The 16,622-nt window shown below is 42.6% G+C and overlaps 1 protein-coding gene across 3 annotated transcripts in view; it reads left to right on the top strand.

Annotated features, from left to right (window-relative positions):
* dclk2a (doublecortin-like kinase 2a) overlaps positions 1-13,656 on the top strand; it is a 430,953-nt gene extending 417,297 nt beyond the window's left edge. For 2 of the 3 annotated variants that reach the window (XM_078541257.1, XM_078541256.1), the window contains one exon: positions 12,978-13,656. In XM_078541257.1, the coding sequence (XP_078397383.1) occupies positions 12,978-13,157 (180 nt within the window). In that variant the 3' untranslated portion in view covers positions 13,158-13,656. Of the gene's footprint in view, positions 1-7,676; positions 9,819-12,977 lie in introns of those variants that run through there. The other variant, XM_078541259.1, reaches the window with a different exon arrangement.
* The last annotated feature ends 2,966 nt before the right edge of the window (positions 13,657-16,622 follow it).

A 16,622-nucleotide genomic window follows, 5' to 3' on the forward strand; every position in this document is an offset into this window, starting at 1 on the left:
TGGCAGTCAGCCTCATCCGTACTGAGACAAATTATATACATCTCCCCCAGCCCCACAATCCTCTAAGATATCTGCGCTTATCTAATTCTGGTCTCTTGAATTTCCCTGATTTTGTTCCCTCCACTGTTGGTGGCTGCCAATGCCCTGAACTCCAAAATTCCTGCCCAACACTTCTCCACCTTGTTTTCTTCCTTTCAAGACATTCATTAAAGCCGACTTTTAAACCAGGCTTTTGGTCATCTTATCTCCTTAAGTGGTTCGGTATCATACTCTGTTTTATAATGTGAAGCACCTTGAGACGTTTCATTACATTAAAGCAGCAATTTAAACATAAGCTGTTGTACATTGGGTCCTGTTTTCAGAGGGACAGAATTCCATGGCCAAACCACTTGGAAGAGACAAAAAACATAAATCCTTCAAATGATTAGACAGCCTACAGAGTTCTGCAAAGTCTGGTGCAGAAAAGGCTGCCTTAACATAGAAGATTCACACTAAGCTTAAATGAAAGCCAAAAATGCTGTAAATAAGGAGATTGATCATCTTTTGAAAAGAGAAAAAAAGAGGTTAACATAGAACCATCCTATCATGAAAACAGGATTAGCTTCAAAACATTAACCCATCTTTTCTCTTTCCGGTTGGCCTATCAACATACTGTACCTCTCCAATATTTTCTGTCTATCTATGTTTCAAAAATTTCCTTTTAAAGCTATTTTTGCCAGTAATTGTGCTGATGCAGAGGAATATTAGAATATTAGGAATGGAATGCTTTGCAAATCTAGTTTCAGCATTAAGCACTCTGTGGTGGGCTCTATCACCACCAGCTCCCTCTATTCTGCTCCAAACACAAAAGTCCAGCCCCTCCTGTAATGTTTTACCGATGCCTGTACTGGATCACTCAACAGCTCCTAAAAACCAGACTTATTAAAATTCTATAAGTCCATTAAAGACTGGTCCTTTTTGGGACAGGGGGCTGGATTCCCCTATTTCAGTCCCGGGAGGATCAGTGTGGGAGGGACCAGCTCATTTCCCCTACCCCAGCCCAGTTTCCCTTCCAAGGTAGTTTTAAATTGTAAGGCAGGAGCTCAGCAGGACCTCCGTCAACAACAGTAAGCCTGCCATTGCAGGGGGTAGGAATGCAGTGAGGTTGTGTTCACTGGCTGCAGCACCCAAAGGGGAGAAGGACAACCTTAAATGAGTCAAAGTGCCCCCAATAAGTGTTGCACCAATTTGACTAAAAGCCTTGGATTGAGAAGAACCAGTTCCACCACGTGCCACTGCTGTTACTCCAGGGACTCCTGTTGTTAGTACAGCAGCAAACTGCTTGCTAATACCAGCCTCCTGGCTTGCATTTACAGATGGCAGACAGCGAAGGGGCAGATAGCAGCTTTACCCCCTGGGTTGGTGGGGAAAGGTGGGAGAACCTGACCGGGGCAAGGATATTGGCAGTAGATCATGCCGTCTTTCTCCTTGACCCCCATGCCCCCAGACTTAACTGCCGGCTGATTTGTGCATCCGAAATTTGGAGGGTTCAGACCACAGGTTGCCTTAAGGTACCTGTAGCTCACCAAATTTATTCTAATGAGGCTTACAGACAAATTTAGGACAATACACAGGCCTTTCAGTTAGCTGTCTGGCACCAGCCCTGGAGCCAGAAAGGATCAGAAAATGATGGCCTCAGCTTCTGTTGTTTCGCCCCTTGATCCTCTCAGGAACATTTCACCCGGGCTTAATGACATATCTACTTTCAATGATGCTAAACCCTTAATATTTCCTCTTTTGGCTTTAATTGTCCCTATTCTTTCCTTTCTTCTTGCTCTTTATTTAGTGATATTTGGGTTTTCCTCCATTTTACTTGCCAAATTTTTTTAAGCTCTGTCTTTGTTTTCTTAATTCCCTTTTTGATTTCACCCCTGCCTTTTATTATTCCTCTCGGCTTTCTGCGGTATTGAGCTGCCAGTATTTGGCATAAACTTCTCTTCTTTGCCTTATCCTACTATGCTCTTTGACACCCAGGGGCTCTAGATTTGGAAATCCTACCCGTTTTTTGTGTGGGAACATATCTCTTCTGAACCCTCACTCTCTCCTCCTTGAATGCCTTCTATTGCTCTGACACTAATTTATTTCTAATAACTTTTTCCAGACCACTTTTGACAAATCAGATCCTAGCTTAGTAAAATTGAACTTTCCTTTAAAATGAGTTTGAACAGCCCTGTACCTAGTGAATGTGGGTCCATATTGCTAAATCTTACATAATTTGACCCCAATCGGCACTGCTTAATCCCCTTGTTATTCAACAAGAAAGGCTGGTGTTTGTAAATTACAATCTGACAGTACTGCAGTGACTGATTCTCTTTTGAGGTTGGATTTGAGGCAAATCAGTTGATGGAGGGCAGAAGAAGCTTTTCTTTTCATTTCACTCCTTACCTAACCAACCTGGGACCACTTGATACTGAGAGTAGGGGCTGGATTTGCCACAGGCATCGGGACCCCAACATCAGGACCAAATAGGGATCCTAAGCCCGCATTTGCCAGCAACAAATCTGGCTCAGCAATCTTCCAGGAGACGGCGTCCAAAACGGCTGCCTCCGCAAGTCAAGGGGCAGGCCCTCAAGGCTGCCAGCCCAGTCAGAGGGCCAGCAGCTCCACCGGCAAGGACAGGTCAGGGACTATGAGGGTGCCTCAACATGGATGCCCTCAGAGGCGCTCATGAAATTTAATTGTTGTAAGCACCGAAGCCTTTAGACCACCCAGAGTGGAGTGGAAACCGCGCTGGAGGAATCATTCGGCCTTTCATGCCTGCAGCACCTTCCTCAGGGGATGGAGCCTCTGGCTCTGATGATCCCTCAGCCTGCTACAAGGAAGCCACCTCCACTGAGCTGGCAGCCTTCACTTGCAGCAGGTTGGTTGCTCCACTGGTGACAGAACGCTGGCAAGGCTGAAAATTCACTTTGAATTGGAACCTTAACCATTGTAATTGGCTGCCTGCCTCTGTGGAACAGGCATTCGCTCCAATTCCCAGACCATTCCTTGGGAAGTCCTTGGCAGTTGGACCGCATCAGGGAACTGTTCCATGTGCCGCACCCCCCCCCCCACCCCCCGGGCCAAGCCTGCCATCATGGGGCTGAGAAACTTCAGCCCTAGGTTGATTGTGGTCCATTCAACAAAGGCTTATGCTTGTGTAGTTTCTCCTCAGAAAGGAATCTTAGAGCACGTTACAGAATGGGAGGTTACGAATCGATCTCAGACAAATGAAAAGCAGAAAAGTCAGAGATAGTCAAGAGCACAGTTGAAGAATTAGGATTTGTAGAAGCTTTATTTTAAACAGTATTTTTGAAATTGCTACTTTTGCAAGAGTGCCATGTATCACTGTTTTTAAAAAGACAGGCGTTAGCCCTTTTTTTTGATTATCTGGATGCAGCAAGAAGTGCAGTGCAATGATTAATATCCTTTATGGACACTAGATTATAAGGTAGGTCTGAGATGGGAATTGATGGAGCTAGAAAGGGTAATGATTTTTTTTATCAGGTGCTGCATCAGCAGGGAATCAAGAGGTTGAGGGTGTGGATAAATGATGGCACAAATATATTGTTTATTAACTTTTTGAAATCCACTGCAGTACCATTGTACTGATTCATTTTAGGCACAATTTCATCCCAGGATTAAAAAAGCAGCCACATGTAGCCTGTCAGCTCCAATGAAAGAGCATTGTATCCTAACCAAGGAACTCCACCTTCAGGTCTGACATTTGAACCTATTGTCAGTCAAGTTTCACTCGAGTTCTGCAGACGGTGACTGCATGGAACTATTGCCCTGCAACTCAGGCAGCAAAACAAAAACCTGGGGAGACCTGGTTGGTCATTGTAAAAATGTACCTCTCCTCAGAGAATTAAGGAAACATTGAAGACAGGAATGGAAGAGCCTTCTATGTGCTTAGAAATAAAGGAATGTACAGAACCAGAAGACAGTATTGTGGTTCATCTGAATGGTCTCTAAATTGAAAATATACCTGAAGTCACTATATCTGTTGTATTCCTTGGTTATTTTTCCACCAAGTTCTGTTGTCCTGTAGCTGCTTCCACCATTTCCCTGAATAGTTCAATATATTCACCATGCTCTGTGCTGAAGTAATTGTGTCTAGCCTGTCTGAACTTGAGCTGTCGTGTTGTAGTTTGTGATTGTGCCAAAAATATTATTAGTGTTTAACTTTGACTTGACGCATTATATTTTTAAACACTTCAGTAGGGTCTTCCCTGAGTCATCTTTACTCCAGTGTCAGCATTCCCAGTTACCAGAGTCTTTCTGCATAGCTCTGCTGCCTAATTTAAGGTGTCAATATGTTTGCTATACATTGCATCCTCCCCAATTCTAAGATGCCCCCACTGTAGTGAGCAGAAGTAGACACAGTCTTCCATTGGATCCAGACCAGTCCTCTATTGGATCCAGACAGTTCTGTGTACAAATTCACTGCTGTCTAGAATTGTTATTCTGAAACTCTTCCCTAGACACTTTAAGATCTCTTTACTGCCATCGCATATTGTCCTTGTAATAGCATTTAGATTGCAATCAATGGATCATTCATTCCCCATCAGAGAGCGAACTTCCAATCATGTCTGTTTGAATTGAATTTGATCACAATTGCCAGAAGTTTAGGGTGTAAAGACCCACCATATTACACAATTCCCCCCACCCTACCTTTCCTTGTTTCAATCAGCTTCCCACCAGCATTGCAGCTTCCTACCTGTAAACTTGCAAGAAAGGACCTATGATAGGAGGAGGATGCAGGAAATGAATGGGCAAAGTTACTCAGTTATTTTTGACCCTGTCTTTGTGTGCTGCAGGATACAGGTGCCTAGCTGACAGTTACCTTCCAGTACCTCACCCACTCACTCCTCATATGTAAGCCAAGCTATTCAATCAAAAAGGGCATCACCACCAAACCCAACACTGCCCCCAGTCAACACTCATACAAGCCCTCTCAGCTGGTGCTACTGGATTGTGGACAGGAACAACAACCCTGGAGGAATTTCCACTCCCAAGCAGTAAAGCCAGTTATAGAGGCATCCTTACTGCAGTAACTATGAGTAACTTTCTTCACATAGACTTGATATCAAGCCTGAATCTTTCTGGCCTATACAGATAGGTTAAATGTTGACTTCACTAGCCGAGTAACAATGGGGAGCTGTTGTTAAGATTTCTCTAGAATGAATTCTTGATGTCCAGTGGGTAAAGTTACTGGATGTAATATAAGATGATGCCTGTACTTGAAATCAGTGTAACTCTTTAATGGGCTGATTTTCATATCTCCTTCTTCTGCCTCTGAAACTGATATAATTAATGCAGCAAAAACTGCTCCTCTCCGTTTATTTGAAAACAAGATAACCACGAGTTACTTTTCAAAAATGTTTTACTGCTTTACAATTTCACCTCCAGCTCCCATATGATGAAGCTTATGCGCTCCATGGCTTGGTTTTTTCCTCCACTATCCCATTCAAGATCAGAGCTGACACTGGCAGAAACAGTGAAGCCTGTTGCCACAACCCCTCAAAAACCTTGATTTTCCAGCACCCATCCAAGCAAGGACTGTCACGAGCTTTCCCCTCCTTGGTAACCACTTTCAAATGCCTGGAAGGCAATATGGGGAGCCAGATTGTTGGCTCATTTTACTCGTCTCTTCTACTTTTACTGCTGCTCACCCCCACTGAAGAATACAGAAGTGATATTAGGCCTGGGCTAGCAGGAGTATTATCCCTGAATAGATGGAGAGGGTCCAGTAGAATCCACCTCTTCCTTATAGACCCTCATCTGCTGAAGACCGTGGCCAACTGAGACGCTCAATGGGCTTCCCACTTGCTGCCAGAAATCGTGCTGAGACTCAGCCACGAATACTTAGTGACCCGTGACCTAGTGGGTGGGGGCGGGGTGAGGGTGTTCAGGAAAATGCGGCGTCATTTATTGTTTTCCTTCCTGAACGTGGAGCTGAAATCAGTAACGTTGGCCTCAGCTGGGAACAGCAATCCAGCATCCCACCAAGATCAGGAAGTAGAATTCCCATGGTACTGGGGGTTTAGGGGGTGGGTGGTGGTGGGGAGAGACAGGGGGGGTAGGTGATTCCCCAGATTTCAGGCTGTAACTTAAGCAGAAACATTGCAGAGTTAGGATTTTGGCTAAAGTTGTGGCAGGAACCCAAGGAAATTCCAGACAGTAGTGTTTTCAGATAAACTCGTCACTGTCCTTTAACAAGCGCAGTGAGTTCAACCAGTGGTTCAGTATGCCAAAGACCCAGTGGCTCTGTACATCAGAGTGCCAGTGGCTCTGTACACCAGAGTGCCAGTGGCTCTGTACACCAGAGTGCCAGTGGCTCTGTACATCAGAGTGCCAGTGGCTCTGTACACCAGAGTGCCAGTGGCTCTGTACACCAGAGTGCCAGTGGCTCTGTACATCAGAGTGCCAGTGGCTCTGTACACCAGAGTGCCAGTGGCTCTGTACACCAGAGTGCCAGTGGCTCTGTACACCAGAGTGCCAGTGGCTCTGTACACCAGAGTGCCAGTGGCTCTGTACACCAGAGTGTCAGTGGCTCTGTACACCAGAGTGCCAGTGGCTCTGTACACCAGAGTGCCAGTGGCTCTGTACACCAGAGTGCCAGTGGCTCTGTACACCAGAGTGCCAGTGGCTCTGTACACCAGAGTGCCAGTGGCTCTGTACACCAGAGTGTCAGTGGCTCTGTACACCAGAGTGCCAGTGGCTCTGTACACCAGAGTGCCAGTGGCTCTGTACACCAGAGTGCCAGTGGCTCTGTACACCAGAGTGCCAGTGGCTCTGTACACCAGAGTGCCAGTGGCTCTGTACACCAGAGTGCCAGTGGCTCTGTACACCAGAGTGCCAGTGGCTCTGTACACCAGAGTGCCAGTTCACTTCAAGAAGTTTCCTCATTGATTCTCTTACTGGAGTCTCAGTCTGACAAGCAACTCTGGATTTCATTCTAAGTAGTAACAATAGAGGGACAAGGACTTGTGAGGGGAGGGGATGTAGTTTGGGCAGGGATGAGGGCAAGTAAATTGGCCTGAGTACATCTAAGTGGGAAAAAAACAAAGCAGCATGACTTGGATGAGGTGTCAGAGAGCTGCCAAATCCTGGCATGAGCCACAAGCATCAGGAGAGGAGAAACTGCAATAAAAGATTAAGTATTTACATTTAAATATTTAATTCCCCAACCCACAAATCAGCCCCACATCTCAGTATTTGCTTGAAACATTAACTGTCAAAACCACCATTTGCTCTACCATTTTATGATCATGCAACACAGACTGGGGAGTTACAGTTTTTCCTCCTAGGAAGTAAGGATATGCCACTGGCAAAATAAAATAGCTCAACAGTGACAGAGGAAGACCATGGGTTCCTGAACTGCCACCATCTGGTGGGTAATACAAAGCTCTTGAGCTTATATATGCCACTTGTTCTTGTTAACAATTTGTACTAAAAACAGCTCCACTGTACAAACTAAAGGAATGTGACTGTGCCTTACATTTTCATACATTGATAGAGTATGAACAAACTCTCCACTTCAAATAATTGGAGACTGCCCAGACTTGGATTTGATTGGGGTGCTAACCAGCATTTACTTCTGAAAATGGCCTTGATGTTTGTTTTGTTTTTGTATGTTTCATTTTTTTTGACAGTTTGAAGTGTAAGAGGGAGAGGGTGAGCTCCAATCCTCATACTGAGACACTGGATAAACCTGGAACAACACCATGGTGTAGAACACAATGCCCTAACAGGGGAACCCTTCACTAACTCACGGCCGGTCCAAATTTGCATGGCCTGTTGCCTTGTGCCTCACAGCTCTTTTCTAAGCTTTCCCAGCTCACACAAGGCAGAACTTTTCATGGTGTGGATTCAGCTGATGCTGCTGTTTATGGGAGAGCACATACCTTTCTTTTCTGTTGCTTGTATTGGATTAAGTTCACCTCAGACTCACTCAAGAACCAAAAATTTCTGGACTGCTGATTATTTAACAGGAACTTCAGAAAAATCTACTGCTTAATAGACCTCATGTGAACTCGATTTGAGAGGCCAAAAGCATACTTCATAACTGTACGTGGACAAGAATTGGTTTTAAGATAAACACCGGTATTAAAAATGCTTCAGAAATAATAGAAGAAACCAAGAACTTCCGAAAAAGGAAGACAACCTGAAATTATTTCAAGTGGGCAGAGTGGTCTTTGAGTGCCATCTGGTGTTAGCAAAGCTGAATTGCAACAGATGCCCTGTCAAAAGCTTTTCTAAAAATTCTTTGCTCTCCACTAAATCTATGACCCTTTTCTCATAAATGTTTAATTTAGCCCTGATTGTTAGAGTGCTTTTTTCATTATGTATTATGTTCATGTGAATGCTTGGTTCTCTAGGATATGATTATGTGATCGAAGTGATTTAAAAAAAAATACAGGATTATCTATTAGCTAGCGAAAACACTCCACCTTTATTAAAGCACAGTTCTTGGGAGCCAAGTACTTTGCGTGTTGCAATGAGGTACAAGCTGTAATAATTGTCCTGTAGTACAACCATACAGCAGATTCTGATATTTGGGGAGGGGCTACTTCACATCATATCCCTTTAAATGTTTTAAACTGCTGCCTATTTCCATAAACGAACCTTCTAAAAAAATTCTGTGCAAATGATTGGCATGATGTAATTACAAAAACTAGCAGATGACGGGAATTGGCAAACTCCCACTCTGGTGTCACCACCAGCAGTAGAATTATGTCAAATATTCAGTGAAGTGGCTGAATTGAAATCGAATAATCGCCAGGTGGTAATATTTCTAATACTATCTTCACAGTGGGATCAACAAACTGAATTGAAAAAGCCATTTGCAGCCACATTTGTGGTGTTTTCTTTAAGATCTACAAATATAAATGTGTCTGAAATGTGACTAGTCTGTCTCTCTCTGCTCCTCCCCACCCACCTCTGGCTCACACCTGCTTCTCTCAGTTTAGATGCAAGCCAGTGGCACGTACTAACTACATCAACACTGCTCTTGTTTCTGCTGCACGCACACTGCTTCTTCCTTTTAAAAACAATGACACATGCTGGGGAAAAGGAGAAACAGTTTGTTTGGAATTGCTCTTATTTGCCCTGCATGCAAATGTTTTGAAAAAATGGGTGAACCCTGTTCTATATCTTTGTTTTTGGAGATGTGTGATGGAACAACATTGTACAAGGTGTGTATTATTTAGGAATCGAACCAACCTGAGATTCAGAACAGAATGAAAGCGCGTGCAGTGTGACAATCATTTAAGATGTTCTTTGGCATTGTTTTAATCCGTTAGTTCTGTAGATTTTAACTAGTGTTCTCTATGACAGAGAAGATAATTTTGAATTATGCTAAAAATAATGGAGTAAAGTTTTTAAAGAGACACCTTATTCCAGAAACGTCTGACATTTGGTTCATTTATAGAGACACGATACAAGAACAAGTTCCATCAAAATGCATCATTTTATCATTTGCATGGGATATCATTGTGATGAAAATGATGCATGGTCCTACAAGTTGCAATCCACAAATTAAAAAGAAATATTGTTGAATACTTCTTCATGGAAACTGTACCCCTTTGGCAATCATGGAAAATATTAACATAAAGAAATGAGAAACTGTGATCCAACATTCATTATAATTGTATGATAGATTCTTGTAGTAAGGTTGTGAGGTGTAATGATTTGTAACTGCACTTTCAATGTATGGTCATGCACTTGGAATTCATTTTTGTGTTACCTGGAGCAATAATAATTCCACATACAAAGATCCGTGGAAGGAGTGTATGAAAAACAATCACTTGATGTTGAATATTGAAATATCTTAGCATTTCAGATAGGACTGTTAGGCCTGAGAAAGACAGTGGCATTCAAAGAGCTCTAGCACTTCCCGCACTCACATGCTACAAACAGTGGGTAGGTTAGGCAGCCAGGAAAAATGACTCCCTCTGAGAGAGTTTTACATAGTTATTCTTTCTGTTTTATAGAAATGTTCAAGGTGGTTGTTAGGAGTTGTATCCCCATCTGCAGTTATTGTGATCACCATTTATAGAATCATGTGTCAGTGAAACAAATCAGTCTTTTCTTTCCTTCTGAAATGCTGAAAAATTCTGCTTTGTGGAAATACAATTTCTTTATACCACAGCTTAAGGGTATTTTTGAATGTAGAAACCTTCTAGTCTACCATTGTGCCATTTTTTTTCAGCCGAGGGTGAAATTAGAAAAAAAGCCTTCAAATGCTATAAACTTGCTTGAGAATGAAGGTGGTTGAGCTGCCATAACAAGTTAAAGGATCGTGATTAAGCTGCTAGTGCTTCAGTTCCATATTTTTGGAAATAATAACACTATTACTGAGGAGTTAAACTTCAGTGCCATCACCAACTTCAGGCAAAATCTTGTCAAAATACCTCAAATACTCACCTTACTCTCCTCCCAACCCGGCACAGGCTTCAATGCCCCGCAGAAGATGATTTGGCAGATGGCTTTCTATGGTTCTGCTGTTAGAGGTTCAAGCCTCAACGTTAAGCCCTGTATCCAATTTACTTGGCACAGCCAATTTACAATGCCTAGATCCTTGAATTTCAGTGTCTTCATTGTGAAGAATCTTAATTCTTAGGCAATCTCAGAAGGATAGAATATATATGTTTTTCCACAGAATAAGAGAAAATGAGGAGCACTTGCCAAGATGAAGGAGGAAGAGGAGGAATGAGCATTATAGTCTTTGTGTGAACTGAAGTATGTTTGACCACGATTGCAGAATTGGCTTTGATCCTATGTCTGGATCCTGCACCATTCCAGAGGAAGTCATTTCTGGCTTCCCACGCCCACCAACATTTTCTATGTAATAATAACAAATATGACCAATGGTTTGAAACCTCCCAGCACTTGCCTTGGTTCCTATATGGCTGGATAGATTGTTCTACATTCCTGGGACCTGGTCTTAAGAGCTATATAAATTGCTGACTGCAGGCTCCAGATCAGCTATAACCTTGGGACACCCTGGCATTTCCCCAGGGTTTTAAGAAGCAGTACCCTCTATGTTAAAGAACCCTGAACTGAAGAATGATTACATTGTAAAAAAAACCACAAATCATTGGGTAGACACTATTGCAAGCTATCATGTATTTTGGAGAGATTATTTACCATAAATGAGGCCATAGTAATGAATAGTACAAATGTAACCCAGGGTACAAAGCCTTGCCTACATATATTCAATCTGATTGAACTTCCAGAATACAATTACATGGATCAGGCAATAGCAACAACACCACTTAACTTTGACATTAAACATGGTTCCTGATCCAATTGATTCCCATCAATATTGTAGAATTTAGTGATGGACCCCATTATTTGCTGGGCAATTAATGGGTTAATTTCTGCAAAGCATTTGCCTGGAGTGCTGGTGCATACCTGCTACAACAATCTAACCTTAGTTTGTTGGCAAGGACTCATGGCTCAGCAGAGCTCAGGTCATTTCAGCCTCAATTCAAATCTCGAACAAGTTCTCCAATAAGTTATCACTGGTGTAAAGGCCATCAGTGGTGGGTGGAGTGAAAGGGATGAAAAAATGTAGTCATTGTTTTCAAGTAAATCTTTGCCCCAAATACCAAAGCTCCCACTCACCTCCTCTCCAGAATGATGAGTATTCCCCTTGTCTTTCAGATGAGACATTAAACCATTAAACCTGCTCTCTCAGGTGGATGATAAATTTACCTTGACACTTTGAATATTTATCCCTCACCCAATATCAGTAATGGAGACTATCTGGTCATTATCACATGACTGTTTGTGGGATGTTGTGTTCAAATTGGCTGCAATGTTTCCTTACATTATAACAGTGACTACATTTCAAAAGTACTTCATTAATTATGAAGCACTTTGAGACATCCCAAGGTCATGAAAGGCACAATGCAAGTGCATCTTTCCTATTTTTTGTAGACTAGTAAGTGGGTAGATAATTTAGTGCAAACCTGGTGTTTTACCTGTTTTTGTAAACAGTTTATTTATTAACATAATCACAAAAAAACCTGCCCCACATCCATTTCATTATCAAGACCGCTTTATTTCACTTATGCAACATCTGCCTTGTTCCCTGCCTCTCTCCTACTGGTGGCAAGATTTTCATCAATGTCTTTATCACAACAAAGCTTGATCTGCCATGCCATCCTAGCCAGCATCTCATGTCCACACAAGAAATTGTAATTCCCTCCGATGACGACTCATGTTCTATTCCATACAAAGCTCTGCACTTCCATCACCCTGTTATTCCCATGCCCCAGCATACCGACTTCAATTCTCATTATCAAATCCTTCCATAACATCATCCCACCCTAATCTTGCAGTCTTTTCCAGGCTTAAGTCCTTGCATGAACACAAAACTCTTCTACTCATTGTGCTTCACTCCACTATTGTTGGCCTATTTCGGTCACTACAAGCCTATTCGTGATTGGTGCAGATTGGTGAGTAATCATTTTTCTTCTTTGCTTTTATTTCCTTCCATATCTGAAAATATAGTAATGTATGACACTGTTGTTATGCAACACTGTTGCATTTTACCCAATACATGTCAGACCTTTATGTGACAATACTTCAGTGTAGGTTTACCCAGATGTCTTAGTGTGGCCAAAATGATGTACACCTCTCAGTCCATTTCACTAATCAGACAGCTCATTCGTGCATCACCTATCATCTGAGATGTATCAAACTGGTTTCATAAATTTTCAATTAAGTCAAACTACATTGAATTCAGCATGTTGCCCTTGTAAGTCATACCATCTATAATTTGGAGAAGGTGTTTAAAGGACTTTACAGGCTCACAAAGACTTGTCTTTGGTGCTCTCCTTTTCCTTATTTTGCAGATCCAACATAATCCAATAATTCATATGTTAAAAACATCAAACCATTCTATATTTTATATGCTCATTCACTCTCTCCTTTTTATTTTTCAGTATACTGCTCTCGATAAAGAAAGTCAGATATTCAGTGGTAAGCCCCACCGAGATACTGAAGGAGTTGGTACGGAGCAAACGTCTCAGCCCTCCCCGGCCGCGGATGCTTCCATGTCTGGGTCCATGACCTTTTCCCCTAACTCATCTGAGCCAGTTGTGTCCCCTGCACCCCCTGTCTGAGTGTGCTCTGCAGACCTGATACAGCCATACCTCAAGGAACTCAAAGTATCCTGCTTTCTAGAAGCATGGTCTTCGAAAAACCTCTATTTAAAACATCTAAGATTTAAAGAGAAACCACAGCTGAATCAATTTTAAACAAACTTGCTTGTAAATTATTGATTGTGTGTCAAAATGTGTCTGCTGCCCTTCTGTAACCTGAATTGTGTTTGGCAGATTCAGGGTTCCACAGCAGCAGGCGTAAGTGAGATTGAATGCTGTCAGAAAGATTTGAAATGGATTTAGATGTTGTGTTACTGTACAGTACTCCATTAACACTTCCACTTTTCAAATCCTTATCAGTTTCCAAGGTGCAGCTCTCATTTGACTGAGATTAAGCACTGTGCTCTTCAGTAAATGGATAATATCTTCTTGTGACCTGCCCAGTATGGGATAAAGAAGCAAGATGCATAGTCAGAAATAAGTAGCAACTTCTTGTTGCAATTAAAAGTTCCTCTTTCTGAAAAGATTTCCAATCTCCTGTGGTGACTTCAGCAGGCTACTGGCAGATCTTTTGACAGAAAAATGGTGAACACTGTTTCTCTGGGGGCTTCCAGTAATTTTTTGCCGAAATTATGGCAGGAGATCAGGAGAACTGGCACCAACTTTCAAGGCCATCAATTAGCTGATTTAAACAGAGGCTGAGCTGTGCAGGGTTGCTCTCAGTTGGTGTATTTTGTTTCTGGTGGTTAAGTGTATTGTGCATATTTCATTTCTGGTGGTTCCTTGTTAATTACTGTTCCTTAACAAGTGATGGCACATCAATAGAGAACCCCTGGTTTTATGTTAGAAAATCCAGTAATTAGTTAATTTTAGACTGAAGTAAGTCCTCTGCTAAAGTGTCTTGGTTGATATGATTTCCCCAATTTGTGAATAGCAACAGATGTAAACCCACAGCATTCCAAGCATTACTACATTAACTACTAGACCGATGAAGAACTTTAACTTACTCTGCAGGAGAGACGAAAATAGCATTTGTAAAATCAAGCTGCCTTTTTTTCATTTGGTCATGGGATGTGGGCGTCGCTGGCTAGGCCAGTATTTATTGCCATTCTCTAATCTCCCTTGTTCAGAGGGCATTTAAGAGTCAACCACATTGGTGTGGGGGTCTGGGGACCAGATTTCCTTCCCTAAAGGACATTAATGAACCAGATGGGTTTTTACAACAATCAACAATGGTTTCATGGTCATCATCAGACTTTTAATTCCAGATTTTTATTGAATTCAAATTCCGCCATCTGCCATGGCGGGATTCCCAGGTCTCCAGAGCATTACTCTGGGTCACCAGTCCAGTGGCAATACCGCTGCACCATTGCCTCCCCTCTTGCAGGACTTCATCCACTGATGGGGCCCACATGTACCCCTACAGAAGTAGGTATGCCACAGCTCACTCAGTGCCAATCACCATGACAACAGCAGGTCCCCCCTGAACCTCAGGAGTGGGAATTCTTATTTCAGGAGTCTTCCTTGATCCCACTTCCTCCCCAGACAGTCACTTGTAAAGGGTGGAAACAAAAAGAGATCTGAGGTAACCATTTTCTTGGGGGTCTCTGCAGGTACCACCGAAGTGCCATTACAAACAGCAAACTGGCTGGAGTGCTGCAATTGAGGAGCAGGAAAAAATGGAAACATCAGTATATGTGGATAAATTCAAGCCCGTACCAACACTGAGCCATAACTATCCAAATGGTTCCAGGTTCTATTCATGCTCTTTGCTGAATCAGCTCACCTCAACTGATGTGGCAGGGCCACACTACAATTCATTTCAACATCTTTAGGCTAGAGAAGAGAAAAATAAACTTGCTCCCGATTGCTATCCAGTCATCGCAGTTCAACGTGTTTGTAGAGAATTGATTGAAGACAGGATCGTACTCATGTCCAAACAAAGTTCAAGAGTCTGCTGACACTGCTCTGTCTATGTTCACTCATGAGGAATAATCACTTGAGTGAGGTACCAGGTACCAGTCTTGCGCTCGTGAAATCATTTCCCAGCATGATCCACTGCCTTCTGAAGGGAGGCAGAATGAAGGGAATAGGGAAAATAATTGAAATATCTTTCCAATACAGAGTTGGTTTAGCCCGGATTGCTATCTGCAGCACTTGGGGTTATGCAGATTCACCTAAGTACACACATCCACAATTTTCTTGAGGGCTTCTCCTGCTCCATCACCGTAACTTCAATGGAAACTCTTTACGCAGGCAAACAGGATTCATGCCAAAGTTAACATAAGAACTAGGAGCAGGAGTGGGCAATTCAGCCCCTCGAGCCTGCCCCACCATTCAATACGATCATGCCTGATCTAATTTAGGCCTCAACTCCAATTTCCTGTCCTCTCCCCATAATCTTTCAACCTGTTACTAATTAAAAATCTGTCCATCTCCTCCTTAAATTTATTCAGCGTCCCGGCATCCACTGCACTCTGGGATTAAAATGAAACTATATAACTGCAATTCATTAACTATTTCCCACAGAACATTCAGCCCTGAGGTAGGGTATCTGGGAAAGCTCTGAGCTGAGTCTAAGAAGTGAAAATTGAAGGAAGAATCAACATAAGGTCAAGTTCGATTTCCAGATGCTATTGTCAGGAATTTGGGAGCATGTTGGCTGCTTCCTTTGCTGGGTTGTGGTAAATAGCATTTGTGCCTCAGGTTGGGGGCGGTTGGGTTGGGGAGGCGTGCAAAAACAAAAACAAAACAAACCACATCCCAGATTAGCTGATGCCAACACAAATGCATTTCCTGCAGAGGGGAGATTTTTCAGGTTTGCCTTTTGGATAATTCCTGTCTTTTCGACTAACTCCCAAATCATACCCTATTTCGGATATGCCCCTGTAGTGCCTCTTATGACTTACTAGAGCAGAAAATTAAAATAACCCAATAGGTCTGTTACTGCTAAAGCTGAAGCCAGTGGATACCACAGTCAATTTCTTTCAGCTGTAAGGACTACCATTATCAAGCCTGTAAACATACCCACACCCTTCCTAATATTGTGCTGTCATACTGTAAGGACCCTGGCTTCTAAGGGCTTTCCATTGGCATTTGTCAGAACAGAATTAAGCTGTGATCGTCCCTTTTTTGAATAGCCTGTGATTTGTCTCACACATGAAGTCAAATGGTGGTTAACCAGCATGCATGCAAGGTAAAGAAAGTCGGTGTGAAGGACCTTGTGGTACCTAATGCACATTTATATACATTGTATATTGCTCACCCACAGTGGGAACAAACTAGCTACAACTCTGAAACATCTATCGTACGTGACATTATTTTATAAGTTGTCATTACCTCCCCTTAGCTTAGCACTGGTCACAACAAAAGTTATGGGCCTTGACAACATCCCAGCTGTAGTCCTGAAGACTTGTGCTCCACACCTTGCTGAGCCTCTAGCCAAGCTGTTCCTGTACAGCTGCAACACTGGCATCTATCCAACAA

The sequence above is a fragment of the Cetorhinus maximus genome, chromosome 1 (assembly GCF_964194155.1).
Source record: "Cetorhinus maximus chromosome 1, sCetMax3.hap1.1, whole genome shotgun sequence".
In the NCBI taxonomy this organism is placed as follows: Eukaryota; Metazoa; Chordata; class Chondrichthyes; order Lamniformes; family Cetorhinidae; genus Cetorhinus; species Cetorhinus maximus.